The sequence below is a fragment of the Anopheles nili genome, chromosome 3 (genome assembly GCF_943737925.1).
Source record: "Anopheles nili chromosome 3, idAnoNiliSN_F5_01, whole genome shotgun sequence".
Classification (NCBI taxonomy): Eukaryota; Metazoa; Arthropoda; class Insecta; order Diptera; family Culicidae; genus Anopheles; species Anopheles nili.
Genome location: NC_071292.1, coordinates 50,149,158 through 50,163,670, shown reverse-complemented (window position 1 = coordinate 50,163,670; position 14,513 = coordinate 50,149,158). Strand labels below are relative to the sequence as shown.

At 47.8% G+C, this 14,513-nt stretch overlaps 1 protein-coding gene across 1 annotated transcript; it reads right to left on the bottom strand.

Moving 5' to 3' along the window:
• Window positions 1-3,679: 3,679 nt before the first annotated feature.
• LOC128727272 (uncharacterized) lies at window positions 3,680-4,863 on the bottom strand. The gene is made up of 4 exons (XM_053821167.1): window positions 4,698-4,863; window positions 4,353-4,627; window positions 3,938-4,108; window positions 3,680-3,868 (listed from the first exon to the last, which is right to left on the bottom strand). Exons 1-4 carry the CDS (start codon window positions 4,861-4,863, stop codon window positions 3,680-3,682), a joined length of 801 nt encoding a protein of 266 aa, XP_053677142.1.
• Window positions 4,864-14,513: the final 9,650 nt, after the last annotated feature.

Here is a 14,513-nt window from a genome sequence, read left to right as displayed (position 1 = left end):
TGAAAAATTCGGTCAATTTTCGTCGGATTTGGCGGATTTTTTTTTCGGATCGCGGGACGAAAAAAACGCCTTTCGATGGTCATGCGACCCTGGTATTTCGACCAGAAAATTTTTGAAAAATTCGGTCAATTTTCGTCGGATTTGGCGGATTTTTTTTTCGGATCGCGGGACGAAAAAAACGCCTTTCGATGATCATGCGACCCTGGTATTTCGACCAGAAAATTTTTGAAAAATTCGGTCAATTTTCGTCGGATTTGGGGGATTTTTTTTTCGGATCGCGGGACGAAAAAAACGCCTTTCGATGGTCATGCGACCCTGGTATTTCGACCAGAAAATTTTTGAAAAATTCGGTCAATTTTCGTCGGATTTGGGGGATTTTTTTTTCGGATCGCGGGACGAAAAAAACGCCTTTCGATGGTCATGCGACCCTGGTATTTCGACCAGAAAATTTTTGAAAAATTCGGTCAATTTTCGTCGGATTTGGCGGATTTTTTTTTCGGATCGCGGGACGAAAAAAACGCCTTTCGATGGTCATGCGACCCTGGTATTTCGACCAGAAAATTTTTGAAAAATTCGGTCAATTTTCGTCGGATTTGGGGGATTTTTTTTTCGGATCGCGGGACGAAAAAAACGCCTTTCGATGGTCATGCGACCCTGGTATTTCGACCAGAAAATTTTTGAAAAATTCGGTCAATTTTCGTCGGATTTGGCGGATTTTTTTTTCGGATCGCGGGACGAAAAAAACGCCTTTCGATGGTCATGCGACCCTGGTATTTCGACCAGAAAATTTTTGAAAAATTCGGTCAATTTTCGTCGGATTTGGGGGATTTTTTTTTTCGGATCGCGGGACGAAAAAAACGCCTTTCGATGGTCATGCGACCCTGGTATTTCGACCAGAAAATTTTTGAAAAATTCGGTCAATTTTCGTCGGATTTGGGGGATTTTTTTTTCGGATCGCGGGACGAAAAAAACGCCTTTCGATGGTCATGCGACCCTGGTATTTCGACCAGAAAATTTTTGAAAAATTCGGTCAATTTTCGTCGGATTTGGCGGATTTTTTTTTCGGATCGCGGGACGAAAAAAACGCCTTTCGATGGTCATGCGACCCTGGTATTTCGACCAGAAAATTTTTGAAAAATTCGGTCAATTTTCGTCGGATTTGGCGGATTTTTTTTCGGATCGCGGGACGAAAAAAACGCCTTTCGATGGTCATGCGACCCTGGTATTTCGACCAGAAAATTTTTGTTAAATTCGGTCAATTTTCGACGGATTTGGGGGATTTTTTTTCGGATCGCGAGTCGAAAAAAGCAGCATCTAACGATCATCCTTACCTAGTATTTCAAGTTGATAAATTGAGTCAGCATTTGGTGGATTTTCGCCGGAATTTTCGGATATCTTTCGAGAAATGCGTCTCGAAAAGGAAAAGAAAACAACAACCTCTTCCATTTTGGGGCTTTATTTTCCGCTGGCTGCCTATTTCAGCGCATAACGGAGGGAGAAAAAGTACAGTCGAGATAACTAAGGTATTATTCGCCCGATCGGCACGAAGATTGTACAAAAACGTGTGTGTTTTCAGCAGCTTAGACTTAGCGTTAGTTTCAAATAATGATATACCGAAGGGAGAGATTCGACGGCGGAAGCTAGACTCCACTTCCGTTTCTCAGCCTCGCATCGGAAGAGCTTTTTCGCGCCGTCGAACGCGTTCACAATCACAAATAAATCTGCCATATTGTCACACGTTCTCTAGACGCAGAAGAACTAGATTTTTCGCTTTTCACCCGAATTTCCTGCCCTAAGTTTTGCTCTCTCTCTCTCTCTCTCTCTCTCTCTCTCTCTCTCTCTCTTTCTTCGTCCGTAACAACCATGCCCGTACGCGTTTTCCTGCTGACCCTTTCTCTTTTTTTTTTATAACAAAAACAACTACCGACTACTTTTCCCTACGAACTACTCAAACGCATGGCACTCTGGGGGGAAAACAATAGAAAATTCGCCTCGCTTAGCTAATTAGCTTAAAACTCTCCGATCGCTGGTTTTCCTATACACCGCTACGCTATACACTAGAGCCCTTTGCAGGAGGAATACACGAACAATTACCGCTTCCTCTTACTAACTGTCATCTTTCCTACGCCTTTTGTTCTCCTCCAAATCGCGGCATAGTAGCCTTCGGAGCTCCTGGAAAGCTGTTCCAGCCTACTACGATCACATCTACCGAGTTATCTGCCCAGTTCGTTGGTTTTTTTGGATGATGTTGCGCTTACGCAAAACGGGAACGTTCTATCGCTCGGTTCGTTGGCGCTTGAGAGCGCCCAATGCCAATCCGCCCGGGAAAGTGACGTGTATAAATAAGATATATGCGCTTTTGTTAACACTACGCTGGCGTATAACGCTCCGATATTCGCGACTGCATGGTCTCTAATTGAACAAACTCTCTCAGACTCGGCTGACTTGTCTAACAATGGCGGAGCTTCGTTTGCTGTTTAGCTACATTTTCCGCCTGTTTTTTATGCGCGACCACTCCCTACGGTCATCTTTCATTTGCTACTCCCTTACGCGCTACCGCACTAATGTTCGCTCTTGCGCCATTTCCTATTAGAATCAATTTGTGGTTTAATGTACGTGTGTGAGGGTTTTTCTCTCTCTCTCTCTCTCTCTCTCTCTCTACTAAATTAGCCTTAGTTATAAATCTTGTGTTTTAGTTATTGTCTACATTCTAGTGCGAACTGTTCGCCCGGTTTTTTTAGTGTTCCACCCCTAATGCTATTTCATTATTATCCCCTTTCGCTTTGCTTTTTTTTTCTTCGTTTTTATGCCCGTTTTTCTTTTCGTGTGTCTCAACTCGCTTCCACTATTTACGCCCGCCCGATTGCGAGTCGTCCACTACGCCTAACTACGATCGAGCGCCACCAGCTCGATCACGTAAGTGTGATCTCTAGCAAGCAATAAAATGTTGCCTCCGCAAGTGCGTGCGCAAAGAAAAACGCTCTGATATGGCAACCTCGGGGCCACGATGGCGGTTTCGCTTCCCGCCAACCTGAAGTTCCTCCAGTTTCTCTCACACTAAAAGCTCAAACGCAGGCGGGAAACGCCCGCTTGGTGGTTAAAAATCAGCCTTTTACAAAATGGGAAGCAGACAAAACAACCTGCTCGCAGGGTTCAGCGCCTGCAGGCGAGCCGGAAAGCTGCACCTAACGTTACGTGATAAAGTTTTTCCGTGAATTTGGGTTTTCCCCCTTTTTTCCCTCCTGCTGGATATGTTCCCTTTCTACAGTGATGAAACGACCGGATGTTTCCGTGGCAACCCCACCCAAACCACAGCTGAAGCGAGCCGCTTGATTGAGCCAGTGAAGGCGCACTACACGCTGCGGTGAATGATAAGACGCAACATCAGCTGGTCACTTCGCGCGAATGGTTCTGCCTGGTTCTCCTGCTTCTAAGGTGCGGGTTTGGGGGTTTTTTTTTTGCTAGCGTTAGATTTGGCTTTGAAATGTTTTCCCTTTCACGAGGACGGTGGTTCGTTGATAAGTGTGATGCGTTTTCCATGAGGTGGTAAGTAAGAAGGTGACAAAATGCCGCTTGTGGTGGTGGGAAGAAAGTACTGCTTCTACTGCTGCTGCTGCTTCTACTGCTACTGCTCCTGTTGATGATGGCCCACGCGCGCGTACACCTAGCCAGCCTGCTCCTAGAGGAACGAACAGATGGTGAATAATACTGTGACGACGAAAAACATCAGCACAACGTCCCGGCGCAGGTTACGATCGCGATAGAACGGTCGCGTGCTGAAGCTTTCGAGGCGCGTTTGCCGCAGCAGCCAGAGTGGTAACAGCAAATGCATCACGTCCGGTATCATGAAGCCGAGATCTCGCACGACCTGAAACAGAGAAACGCGGTTCGTTAGTTAACTCGTTGGTTGGTATGATCGTGAGTGCGATCGCAAGACCTGGTGTGGGTAGCCTTCGCCGCGAAACACGTTTGATATGAACTGATCGACACCGCTGGCGAGGATGTGCAGCAGCGCGATGCCAACGATGCTGAGCGTTTTCCGGGCGGTGACTTGATTTTCCACGTTCGCCAGATGCAGCACGACGCTGGTTGATATGAGTTCGGTGATCTGAGAAGCGTGGAAAAATTCATTAAATTAGAGGGTTTTTACTCGGGAAAGAAATGCATTGTCTAGGCGGAAACCTAATCTACAAGATTCGCCTCAATAAACGCCTGAATGTATGCAACATTTTTGACAGGAAAATAGATTTCCCTCGTATGTGTTTTTTTCGTCTAAATTTTAATTTTGGTGTTTCCAGCCCATAGTAGCCTTTCGAAAACCAATTGAACCCTCAATTTGAACTCATACTTACGGTGAAAAACAGCTGATGGTTCCACTGGTGGTAGTATTCGTCGTTGTAGTAATTCAGATAGGCCCACCAGGCGTAGTAGTGTGAGAAGATCGACAGCAAAAACAGGACGATCATCGTGTAGCGCACCTTGCATTGCAGCAACAGCTGCACCAGGTGCTTGGTGCACTCGTACAGCGCGATCACGCCAACGACAATCAGCAGCCACATTTTCATCGTGTTTTGTGTCGCATTAAAGTACATGTGCTTGTATGAAGCGATCCCAGACTCGTACGTACCTGCGTTCGAGCGGGAAGCAATCAGCTTTTGTTACAACTTTGTAGGCTAATGGTTAGGTTAACAGCTTACCCTTGAAAACGGTGTCCCAGCAGGAGCAGGAGCAAAATCGCTTGTCGACAAAGCGCGAATAGTTCTGCCAGAAGTACCACAGCACGGCGATGTGAGCAGGAGGAATCAGTGCTGGGCCGAGGCTTCCACAGGCCCCCGGAAGCCACCGAAATACGTCCATCCTCATCTTGTACGTTCGCTTTAACGGCGGATTGCGCCGTTCACAATCGTCCTGTAATGCAAAAAAAAAATGGAGCCTAAATATAAACAACGCAATCGATGGAAAGGAATTCAAAAAAAAAAACAAAAGCCCTAGCATGGACTAAAAGACACCGTGGACGAAAGCAATGTAGATTAGTCACACCGAAACACTGGGAAACTCTCTTGAGGCTAGCTTCAGGGCACCATCAAATTAAGCCGAAGAGCGTCACGAGACGATACGTGACTTGAGAGTGTTACTGTCGGTGGCTGGAACTGTTTTCCCTGTTTCAGGAGGACTCGTCGACAAGCTTCCTGTTCGTTTTTCCCCATACAAAGCTGCAGTAACTATGCTACAATGTGTACACGATGCAGGTAACAAGCAAAAGGGCGAAGGTACGCAAGCAGCGAAGTACCATTTTACCTCACCAACCAGCTGAGGATGAGGAATTCGGATCACAATTCTACAATGGGGACAGTGTGATGCGCTCTCTGCATTCGAAATACAACGTCCTTTCGAAAGACCAAAACGACTGGCTCGAATTTATTCAATGGAGCGTAAAGAAATGCACCGCTTGCAATTGAGTTTGGAATGCGAATTCGGTGCAAGCTTAACACCGGAAAACGCCGGGAAAAACCCCCGGTAAAACCATGCTATCCATCCATCGAGACCCGTCCTGGGGGGTCGCACTGAACTGGAACGTGTTTTGGAAGACTAATAACGGCAAAGGAAGGCCTGCGCTCGAGAACGAATGCCGAAAAACAAAAGGAACATCTCCCCCCGAGTGGATGGGTATTTTCGGTGGGTTTAAATCACTCACTGAAAATTAAATTTTCCTCCACATGGTAATGCTTACTTTGGCGTGGAAAGCCACCACGGAAACAAGTGGACCGGGAAGTCGTTTGCGACCCGCAACTCGTTTTGCCCGGGAATGAGAAGTTTGTGTTCCATTCCAGCAGAGGAACGAATGCACATGCACCACGCTTGCTGCAGGACACCAGCGGCGCCATGGAACGTGTTTATAAATAGTATACTTTTCTCTCAACGTCACGGACTGTGTGTGTGTGTGTGTGTTTGAGCTCTTTTTTGTTTAAACGCAAATTTATGCTACCAAGCGCTCGAGGGTAGTCCAAAAATATAAATTTCCCATTAACCAGGCTGAAGGTAGTGGTATGGAAAGAGAGAGAGAGAGAGAGAGAGAGAGAGAGAGAGAGAGAGAGAGAGAGAAAGGAACAGGGTTCTTTTTCTGCACGTTCAGCAATGCACCATTGCAAACGAAATTGTATTAATCGGCCTCTGCTTATCGTGATCATGGAGCGTCCTGTCGAAGCGGTCGAGCATACCGATAATGATGGTATTGGGGCTGATAATAAGCTGTAATTCAATCACGCATTGAATTTAATTAAAGTGTCCACCTGTGTCTGATTTTATCACAGCTATCTGAACTGTTGCGTGCAGCAATTTGTTCGAATGTTGAAAGAGATGGGCTTGAGCCGATAAACCAGGTCCGGCAGCCAAAATTTCTCCCCGAAAAACATCCATCCAGTGCCTAAAAAACTTACCCTATTAGGGCTTTCAGTCGGCGAGGGTGCCAACATATACAGGTGCCACGAAAATAGAGCAGCTTAGCATTTGTCATACACATTTGTTTAGTTTTGTTATTAGCACAGCAGGGAATCAGGTGTATCTTTTAGAACTGTAGCTCCGTGAACTCAATCTAGAAGTGATCTAGTTTCGTTTAACATTCTGATTGAATTTACATACCTCCTTAGCTGTAGGTTTGGTCTCGAAAACGCCAGTTAAATCGGCCCGTTTTCAGGTTCCAAATCATCAAAACTCTGCAGCTTTTCCTAGGCGGTAATTCGAGAACATGCCCATCGTATAACCACCGTAAGCATTCCATAGCTCGTGCTCTAGCAGCAGATCGTCCCCCCATCGTACGTGCCACGGGAATGTAAATCCCCAAAGTTCCTTTTTCGTTCCCGAAACCCACGCCACCCCAAAAAAGCAGCAAATGGGGCGCAAATAATTCGCGGTACTCTAGCGCCTGCCTTGCGACTACGACACATAATTACGACAAATGGTTTAGAGCGTTGGGTTTTATTTTCGAAACGCGCCCGGCTGTTTTCCCGCACCCACCTGGGGCTTGGCTGCTGCTGCTTTGGGGTGGTTTTTCCTTTTTGTTGGTTGGCACGTGCCTGGCCCATCGTCTTCATCGTGTGGTGGCCGCAAACAACCGACTTTGTTGTGTCGCCGACGCCGACACGAGAAAGTACGTCACTGGCGGTGGACTAACAAAAGGTAGAAACCCCCACCCCACACACACACACACGCGTGAGAGATGCCAAAAGTAAGAACCCTCAACCGATGAATGGGATAGGTCATGGTATTTTGGCAGCGGTTAATTATAGCATCCCATCAACCGCCCGACGACGACGACGACGACGAACGTCGCGCGCTGGGCGCGAAAGACGCGTTAAGGGCCACTTGCCTTTGGTCCACGGGTTTTTTGGTGATGGTTGGTGGGGTCCACCCACCCGGGGGGGGGAGGTGACAATGACGTCGGACAGCGTGATCTGCAGGTGTACAACCGTCGTTCATCACCACCAAAGTGCACCAGTCCCGTTGGTCGTGGTTGGTTGACGGAAAAGAAAGAAAGAGAGAGGTAGAGAGAGAGAGAGGGAGAGAAAAAAAAAACATCACCCCCCCCACCCAAGAGGGTGATTTTGCGAACGGAAAAGCCACCCCCGGTTAAGGGTTCGACTATCGATTTAACAACAAAGTCAGTGGCCCCGCAACAGTGTTGCCTCGAGCGGTGTTGCTGATGAATGGGGCCAGTGGGAAAGCCGGATCGAAATATCAGTTAACAGGCCGATGGGGTGCGTTTTTTCTTCCTTTTTTTTTGGCCAGGGAGGTGGGTTTTTTTTTGCAAAATCGATAGCACCCCCCCGAACGTCGTTAATTTAAATTCCCATCGTGGTGAGAAGCGTACGAAAAAAATGTCGGAATGGCCTCGTTGTACGTCTTCCTCGTGAGTTTCGGTCAATTAAATTTAATTAACACAGCGACAGACCGGTCCGTGGGAATGTGTTTTAGGCGAAAAAAACAAAGAAGAACCCACGCCGTGTTCACAATTCCAGCAGCGAAAATTGAAACGCATCTTAAAGCGAACGAACGAACCCTTGCCGAACGAAGGCGGCATAAAAAAAACAAAACGCAATATCGCTCTTGATGAAACGTTTATGGTTTTGCTGGCAGCCCCCGAAATGGGCCCCCCATCGTCCACCCAACCTTCCGGCGGGCCGGAACGTCCGCATGAATTATGGCCGAGGATGTGCACGATCACGACCACGTGGCGATCGTCGGCATTTCCATTTCGGTGTTCAGAAATAAAACAAAAAAATCCCAAACCGCAATAAATGCCACCCATCCGATGCTGCCCAGGGCCGTTCGGAAACGGTTTGATATTTTCCCCCCAGCATTTCCACTGGTGGTAACGGTAAAGGCACGCGGATTAAAATGACCACACGCGAACCGGGACCGGACTCGATTCCATCCATTGGGCGCCATTTTTCCCACCCGGCGGGGCTTTGGAGTTTATTTTTATCAGCAGGGGCAAGATTTATCTCGCACAAGCGGCAAGGTGGCCGCAGGACGTCTAACAGAGAAAGTGCGAGTGAGAGAGAGAGAGAGAGAGTGAGAGAGAGAGACACGTCCTACGTGGAAACGTTCGCCTTCTGCCGTGCGTAACTACCGCCCTTCGGTTGCTTAATTTTCTCGTATCAACCGAGCAACCGAGCTACGGAGAACCGGTGCTCCATTGGAGGTGCGAAAGCGGCCGATCCGAGACGCTGCTTTACTGCTACGGAGTTTGTAAATAATCCCTACCACTGGCCAAAACAGGTCGCTTTTTTTTTTGGGGGGAGCTCGCTGAGAAATGAGCTCACACATGAGCTGGGCGTTTTGAATCGAGGATGGAGAAAAACCGAAAACCGAAAGAAAAAAACAGATGGGGGTGGAAATTTGTGTGTGTGGAAATTTTCCAAGGAAAAAGCAACCGTGCTTTGAACAGGAGCAGCATACCGTTCGCTTCCAGCTGGCTGAAAAGAAGCGCGATAAAACAATCGCATTCCGCCACCGGAAATTGATCACAGCTAATCAAATCAGCTGCACGCACCGAATGCGATTTCATGTTCCGATGGGTTTGAATTAAATTTTAAATATGCATGAACCTTGCTTCCCAGTAAAGGGCGCGCCAATCGAACGCCAGGTTCGTCCGCGAATCTAATTTTACCTCCCAACGGGGTGGGGGAAAAGTTCTCAGAAAAAACCCTGGCAGATTGTGCCCCTGACCGGACAGAAGTTGAAGCGGCCCAAAAAAAAAAAAAAAACAGGGCAAAGAAAACGAAGCATTGTTGGAGTTTGTAGAAGCTTTTAAAGTCACCCGAAACCCCGTCGCTAGCAAAAATGGAGCTAAGCTCTTTATTATGTCGAACGCACGAAACGTCCTCCTTCTTGGCACAAACGGTGGCTTCTCCGGTGGCTCCAGCGATCGGTACGGAAAATAAAGCACAACGGTAGCAAGGCAAGCCCCAAGACGGACGCCGGAAAGTCGGCTTTTCGCTTGCCCCACGCGGCCAGGCATATATTAGGGCGCCCCGTTGTTGCGATGTCCTGCGGCGTGTCTCGGGGGTTGGCGTCAACAGCAGAAAAAGGGCGTCCAACCTAATTGAAATGCAAACAGGTCACCGGATCGTCTGCCAAACCTCAGCGGCTAGCCCGCGGGAAGGATGTCGCTCCATTTGGCCTCCATTTGCTTTTGTGTCTGATCTGCGAGGAGCGAGCGAGCAAAACAGGACCACCACACGCACACACGATTTATCGGGCTTGCTGTGTGTGGTTGAGGATGGCTTTGAAAGGACCCCTTGCTGAACGAATCTTACCTTTCAACGTTGGACGCCGGGACAGAACCGAGCGGGCTATCCGTCTAGCTGCAAACCGGATCTGCCTGAAGCGGATGTTTCCATTCGCCGGCCACAAAGCACACACACAAACACACACAGCCTCCACACGGGGCTACGACGATCGATTGATCGGTTGATGTGGACACTGGCCCTCTTGCTGCTGCTGCTGCTTACTTTCCCAGTGCCCGCCCCCCCTCCACCGAAATAGCCCCCTTTCTGTTGGTTTTCCTCACAGTCCTGACAGCACAACACGCGTGGCACACGACGGAAGCCAACAGCCGTTCGTAGCAGCGCCACCGTTCCATATGGTACCCGGTTCCCGATGGTGGGGTTGCCCTCGAGGCTGCTGCACCGATTGGGGGTGCATTTTTCCACTCCCCCTCCCTCCTCCCCACCGCTTTTCTCGATAAGCGTTGGACACGCTTTTATGCGTTACTTTCGCATCTCTCACGTCACACCGTCGTCGTCGTCGTCGTCGTGGCTCGTTCACGATGTCGCGCTCCTTTTGGGTTGGGCGAAATTTTTGCACTACAAAACCACGTACACCCACACACACGCGCGCGTACGTACAACCCCCTGTTTTCTGGGTGTCGAGAATGGATGTGGCTCAACAATGCCGTCGCTCCATCGCAGATGCTGCCGTCGTCCTGGTCGTTGCTTTCGTCAGCATCAAAACACTCTCAACAGCGCACCCGCTGCCCGTTTTTCACGCACAGTAGGGTGGGTGGGACGCGCGCGTCGTCATTCGTTGATGGACGCTTGAAAAATTGTCCTTTTCTGATTACGCACGAACGTCCACGCGGGCCGTCCCAAAGGTCGCAAAACCCCGGAGCTAGCGAGCTAAAAAGCGAAACGATGGCGAACGCCTTACTGTGAGACCGTAATTCCTCATTTCGTAATGGGAATGGACACACACGCACGCACACACACGCGAGCGCACACGCACGGAGGAACGATGGCTTTTCCAGGCGCACAACCCGGTAGGAGAGATCCCTTCGCGTGGGCACGAACAAACTGACCGTGGAAAGGAAGGAAGCACTTCAAGCACACTACTCCACAAAACGGGAAGCCATGGAAAGCGTACCGTACGGGGTAACGGCGGGCAACCAGCTCGCAAAAACCAGTGACGTCCGCAAAAGCACGGCGCGAGTTTGCGTCTGACGGGGGTTGCAAGCAATTTTTGGTCACTTCATCCCGAGCGTGGGGCCGCCACCATCTTGCTGTGAGCCATCCTGGCTGTGAGAGGCGAGCGGCAGATGAAACGAGCAAACTGAGGGTAAAAGACACACAAAAAAATGGGCAAAACACGGCACCTGAGCCACGGCAGAGAAACGCGAGAGCGCCATTTCGGTGTGAAACGCCTGAGAAATGCTCACAACGGAACGTCAACGAGCGAGTGAGTGAGCGAGCAGTGAGCAGTGAGAGTGTGAGAGCGTGAGCAAACGGGAGCTCAAAACACGCTCACTGACAGCGGTGCGCTTCGGTGTTTGTTTACGTTTACCTGTCACAGGCGCGTCCGCTCGCCTACTTTGTGAGTCGATCAGGACGGAACCGTGAGAGTGATTTTCCACACCGAGCGCTCTCGGCCGTACGGTCGTTGACGTTGGGCGCTCATTTTCCGGCTACCAGCGCGCGCTGGTGAGTCTTTATGGAAACGGACAAAACAGATGGTACGGTTACGTGCGACGTGTGTGTCCCTCTCGCGGTGTGAGTTGAGTGAGCGAGCGAGTGAGCGAGTGTCAAGGAATTTGGTGCCGCACTTTCCTTACCTAGCTGTCTGTCACTGTGTGTCACACCTTGGCTTACCGGCCGTATGCTAATTTCGCGCACACCGGTGTTAGTTGGCTTTGAGTTTGAGACACGCGGTCGAGAAGGGCTCTCACGGCTGTCAACACTCCCGCGGCTTGTGGTTTGCCTCGGGCACTGGATTTTCCAGCCCGCCAACTCACCCATCTGTACACTGTTGCATGTTGGTGCGCCTCCCCCGTAAAGGTGGTGAGATGGCGTGCGTTGCATTTTTCTTTGGCTCAGTGAAAACAACCCAGCGAGCTATCGGGGGAGCTGTGAAGTGGATAATTGTTTTTCCAGTTTAGTCACGGAATTAGTTTAACACCTTGCGGTATCGTTCGCTTTCGTGCGCAGAGCGATTGTTATCAATATTTTCCGTGGCCAGGGCGTGCTTTAGCTGATGGTGTGAAGATTTTCCGTGCACCCTGTTATGCAAAACGCAAACACGACATGGAGCCGCCCAGTCGTCCACTCCCATGGAGCTGGGAGCTACCATATTACGAGCATCGGCAGTACTTGTTGAGCATATCGGACATGCTGAAAAATCAAAACTAATATGTGACGTGACATGCAAACTTAAACATTGAAAGGGCTAAATAAATCATAAAAAATAATAAAAATAATTTACAAAGAAAACGCAACACGAAATGGAGCCGCCCAGTTGTTCACTCTCATGGAGATGTTAATCATATCGATGCATCGGTACTTGTTGATCATATCGGGCAGTAGCAAAAAAATTAAAACAAAAATAAAAATAATACAAAGGATATAATTTGGAAATGGAAATAATTTCGGCTTCGAAATCAAACCCACACCTCGCCCCTGTAAACGGGTACTTGCGATCGGTTTTAACATTCCCAAAATATATATATTTGGTCTCTGCTATGCTCTAAACACTAACAATACATTTATGTTCAACAAATTTGGCATACACTTGCTTGCATCAGTAACAAGTTCGACACCACACGCCGATACGTTTAGTGCTTGATGTGTAAATGGAAGAAACCCTTTTATTTATTTTTTTTTGAAACACAAAAACATGTATTGGTTAAACATTGCATTCTTTGGCCACAGTTCTGTTGCACTTTGATGAGTTTGGGTTAATAGATTGGTTTAGTATCTTCATCCTGCTGCACTGCATTAAGAAGAGAAGCGAAGAATCTCTGCATCACCAGTCTCATATGCTCGTTCCTTGGTTTTTGTCCTGCCCTTGATCCATGTTTTGTACTTTCTTTTTCCTGCCTCTTTTCTCAAGTAAATACCTTTCTGCGCTTGACGGCGCCCTTTCACTCTGATCTAAGCTCGATTATGCTCTTTTAGTTGTGTTCTATCGCCTAGCTTCTCTTTTTCCGGTAATTGGAAGTGGTTTGTAATAAATAAATATTCCTTCAAAGATTAACTATTTGCCCACAAATGCGACATATATCTATTATCGGTGCAAAAAGTACGTGAAAAATCCGTTGTTTTGGGGTATATGTTGGTTAGCAGAGTAAATTGTCATCGTATTCGTATTCAGCCTAGCGTTTTAAAAAGTTTGCCAATTGGATAAAATTAAGGCACAATTTGTTCAGTAATGTCTCTCCCACACTCGCTCACCGATTAAACCAATGAAGGACACGAAATTCGCCACTTTCTATCCATCGGAGTAAAGCAACATCAGGTCAAGCTCCACCTAAAGGAAAGAAGCTTCACATTTAAGCTTTCCCCGAATAGCGATAGCTTTGTCGAAAGTTGCGATACGCAACATAAAAGCTTTCGCTATCGGAAAGCTTTCATGGCGCATGGGATGTTTCTTAATGCTGAGTCCTAAGCATTCGCATGAGGACTAGAGTATACCAAGCCCGTTTTTTTTGCGGCTTGCCGGAGTGCATTTAGTGAGTATCTACTAACAGATAATGTGAGTAACAGTGTAGTTTCCTACTCTATATAGCAGAACGCGTTGGACAGTGTAGAGAATGTTTGTTCTAAAAACCGTTTCCTTTTTGTTTTGCCAGTGAAAATATAACACCTATGTTGCTACACCCTGTTCTCGCTAAACTGCAACAAGCTGCGCTAATATTGTGGTTCGTGGTGGTTCGACAACTATTTTTTTTCTTTGTTTGTTTGAAAGATGATAACTCACACAAAACACACACACGACGGATAACGAACAGCAGGCCCTCCCCATCTGTGCTGCGGTGGCCCTCTTTCAAACGCCCTCAACAAAAGGCTGGGAAAGAAAATTAGCCCAACTGAAGTCCTTAGGCAACAGCGCTTTTGGTTGCTCTCTGCCCGCCTGTAAACGATGGCACCGGCAATAAGATTTACGACTCCCGCGAATGGCGGATACGAACGCCATCGGTTACCAGCAATCGGTGTTATTGCGATATTATTTAATCGAACGCTGCGTATGAACCGTTTCGAGGGGGTGATTCTCGGAAGCGGCAGCTCTTTGCTAAATGAACGTTTTGATTCTTCTTGCTTAAGGTCAGTGCTACTGTACCGTTGCTCTCTCCAGGCGTTGTTATTCTGGCAGAGTACGGCACACGACGGCAAAAACAACCACTTCATCATGTTTTCAATCCTCCTTCTTACTGCCTTTTTTTTGTTTTATATTGGTTTTTTTTGGTTGTAACATTTATCGCTGCGATTTCCGACTTCGGTAAACATGCAGAGCTTCGGTTAAGGATACGTTTGTGATCCTTCCGTCCCGTTCCATTCGCGTTGCATCCGTGTGTTTTTTTTCTTCTTAGTCAATGAAACTTTTTCTTGGTGAAACTTTTTTTTCGCACTTTGATGTTTGAATGTTTGATAAACAACACATGGGTGGTTTGGCAAATGCAAGGAAAAGAAATATGGCTCAGCACGAAAAAAAACTAGCAAAACTGGCAGATTTTTCGAACGCAT

Coding starts and splice junctions, on each gene's coding strand:
- LOC128727272 (XM_053821167.1), bottom strand. CDS start 4,863: ATGAGGATGGACGTATTTCGGTGGCTTCCGGGGGCCTGTGGAAGCCTC. Junction 4,628..4,697: donor CTGGGACACCGTTTTCAAGG/GTAAGCTGTTAA, acceptor GCTCGAACGCAG/GTACGTACGAGTCTGGGATC. Junction 3,869..3,937: donor GCGAAGGCTACCCACACCAG/GTCTTGCGATCG, acceptor TCTCTGTTTCAG/GTCGTGCGAGATCTCGGCTT.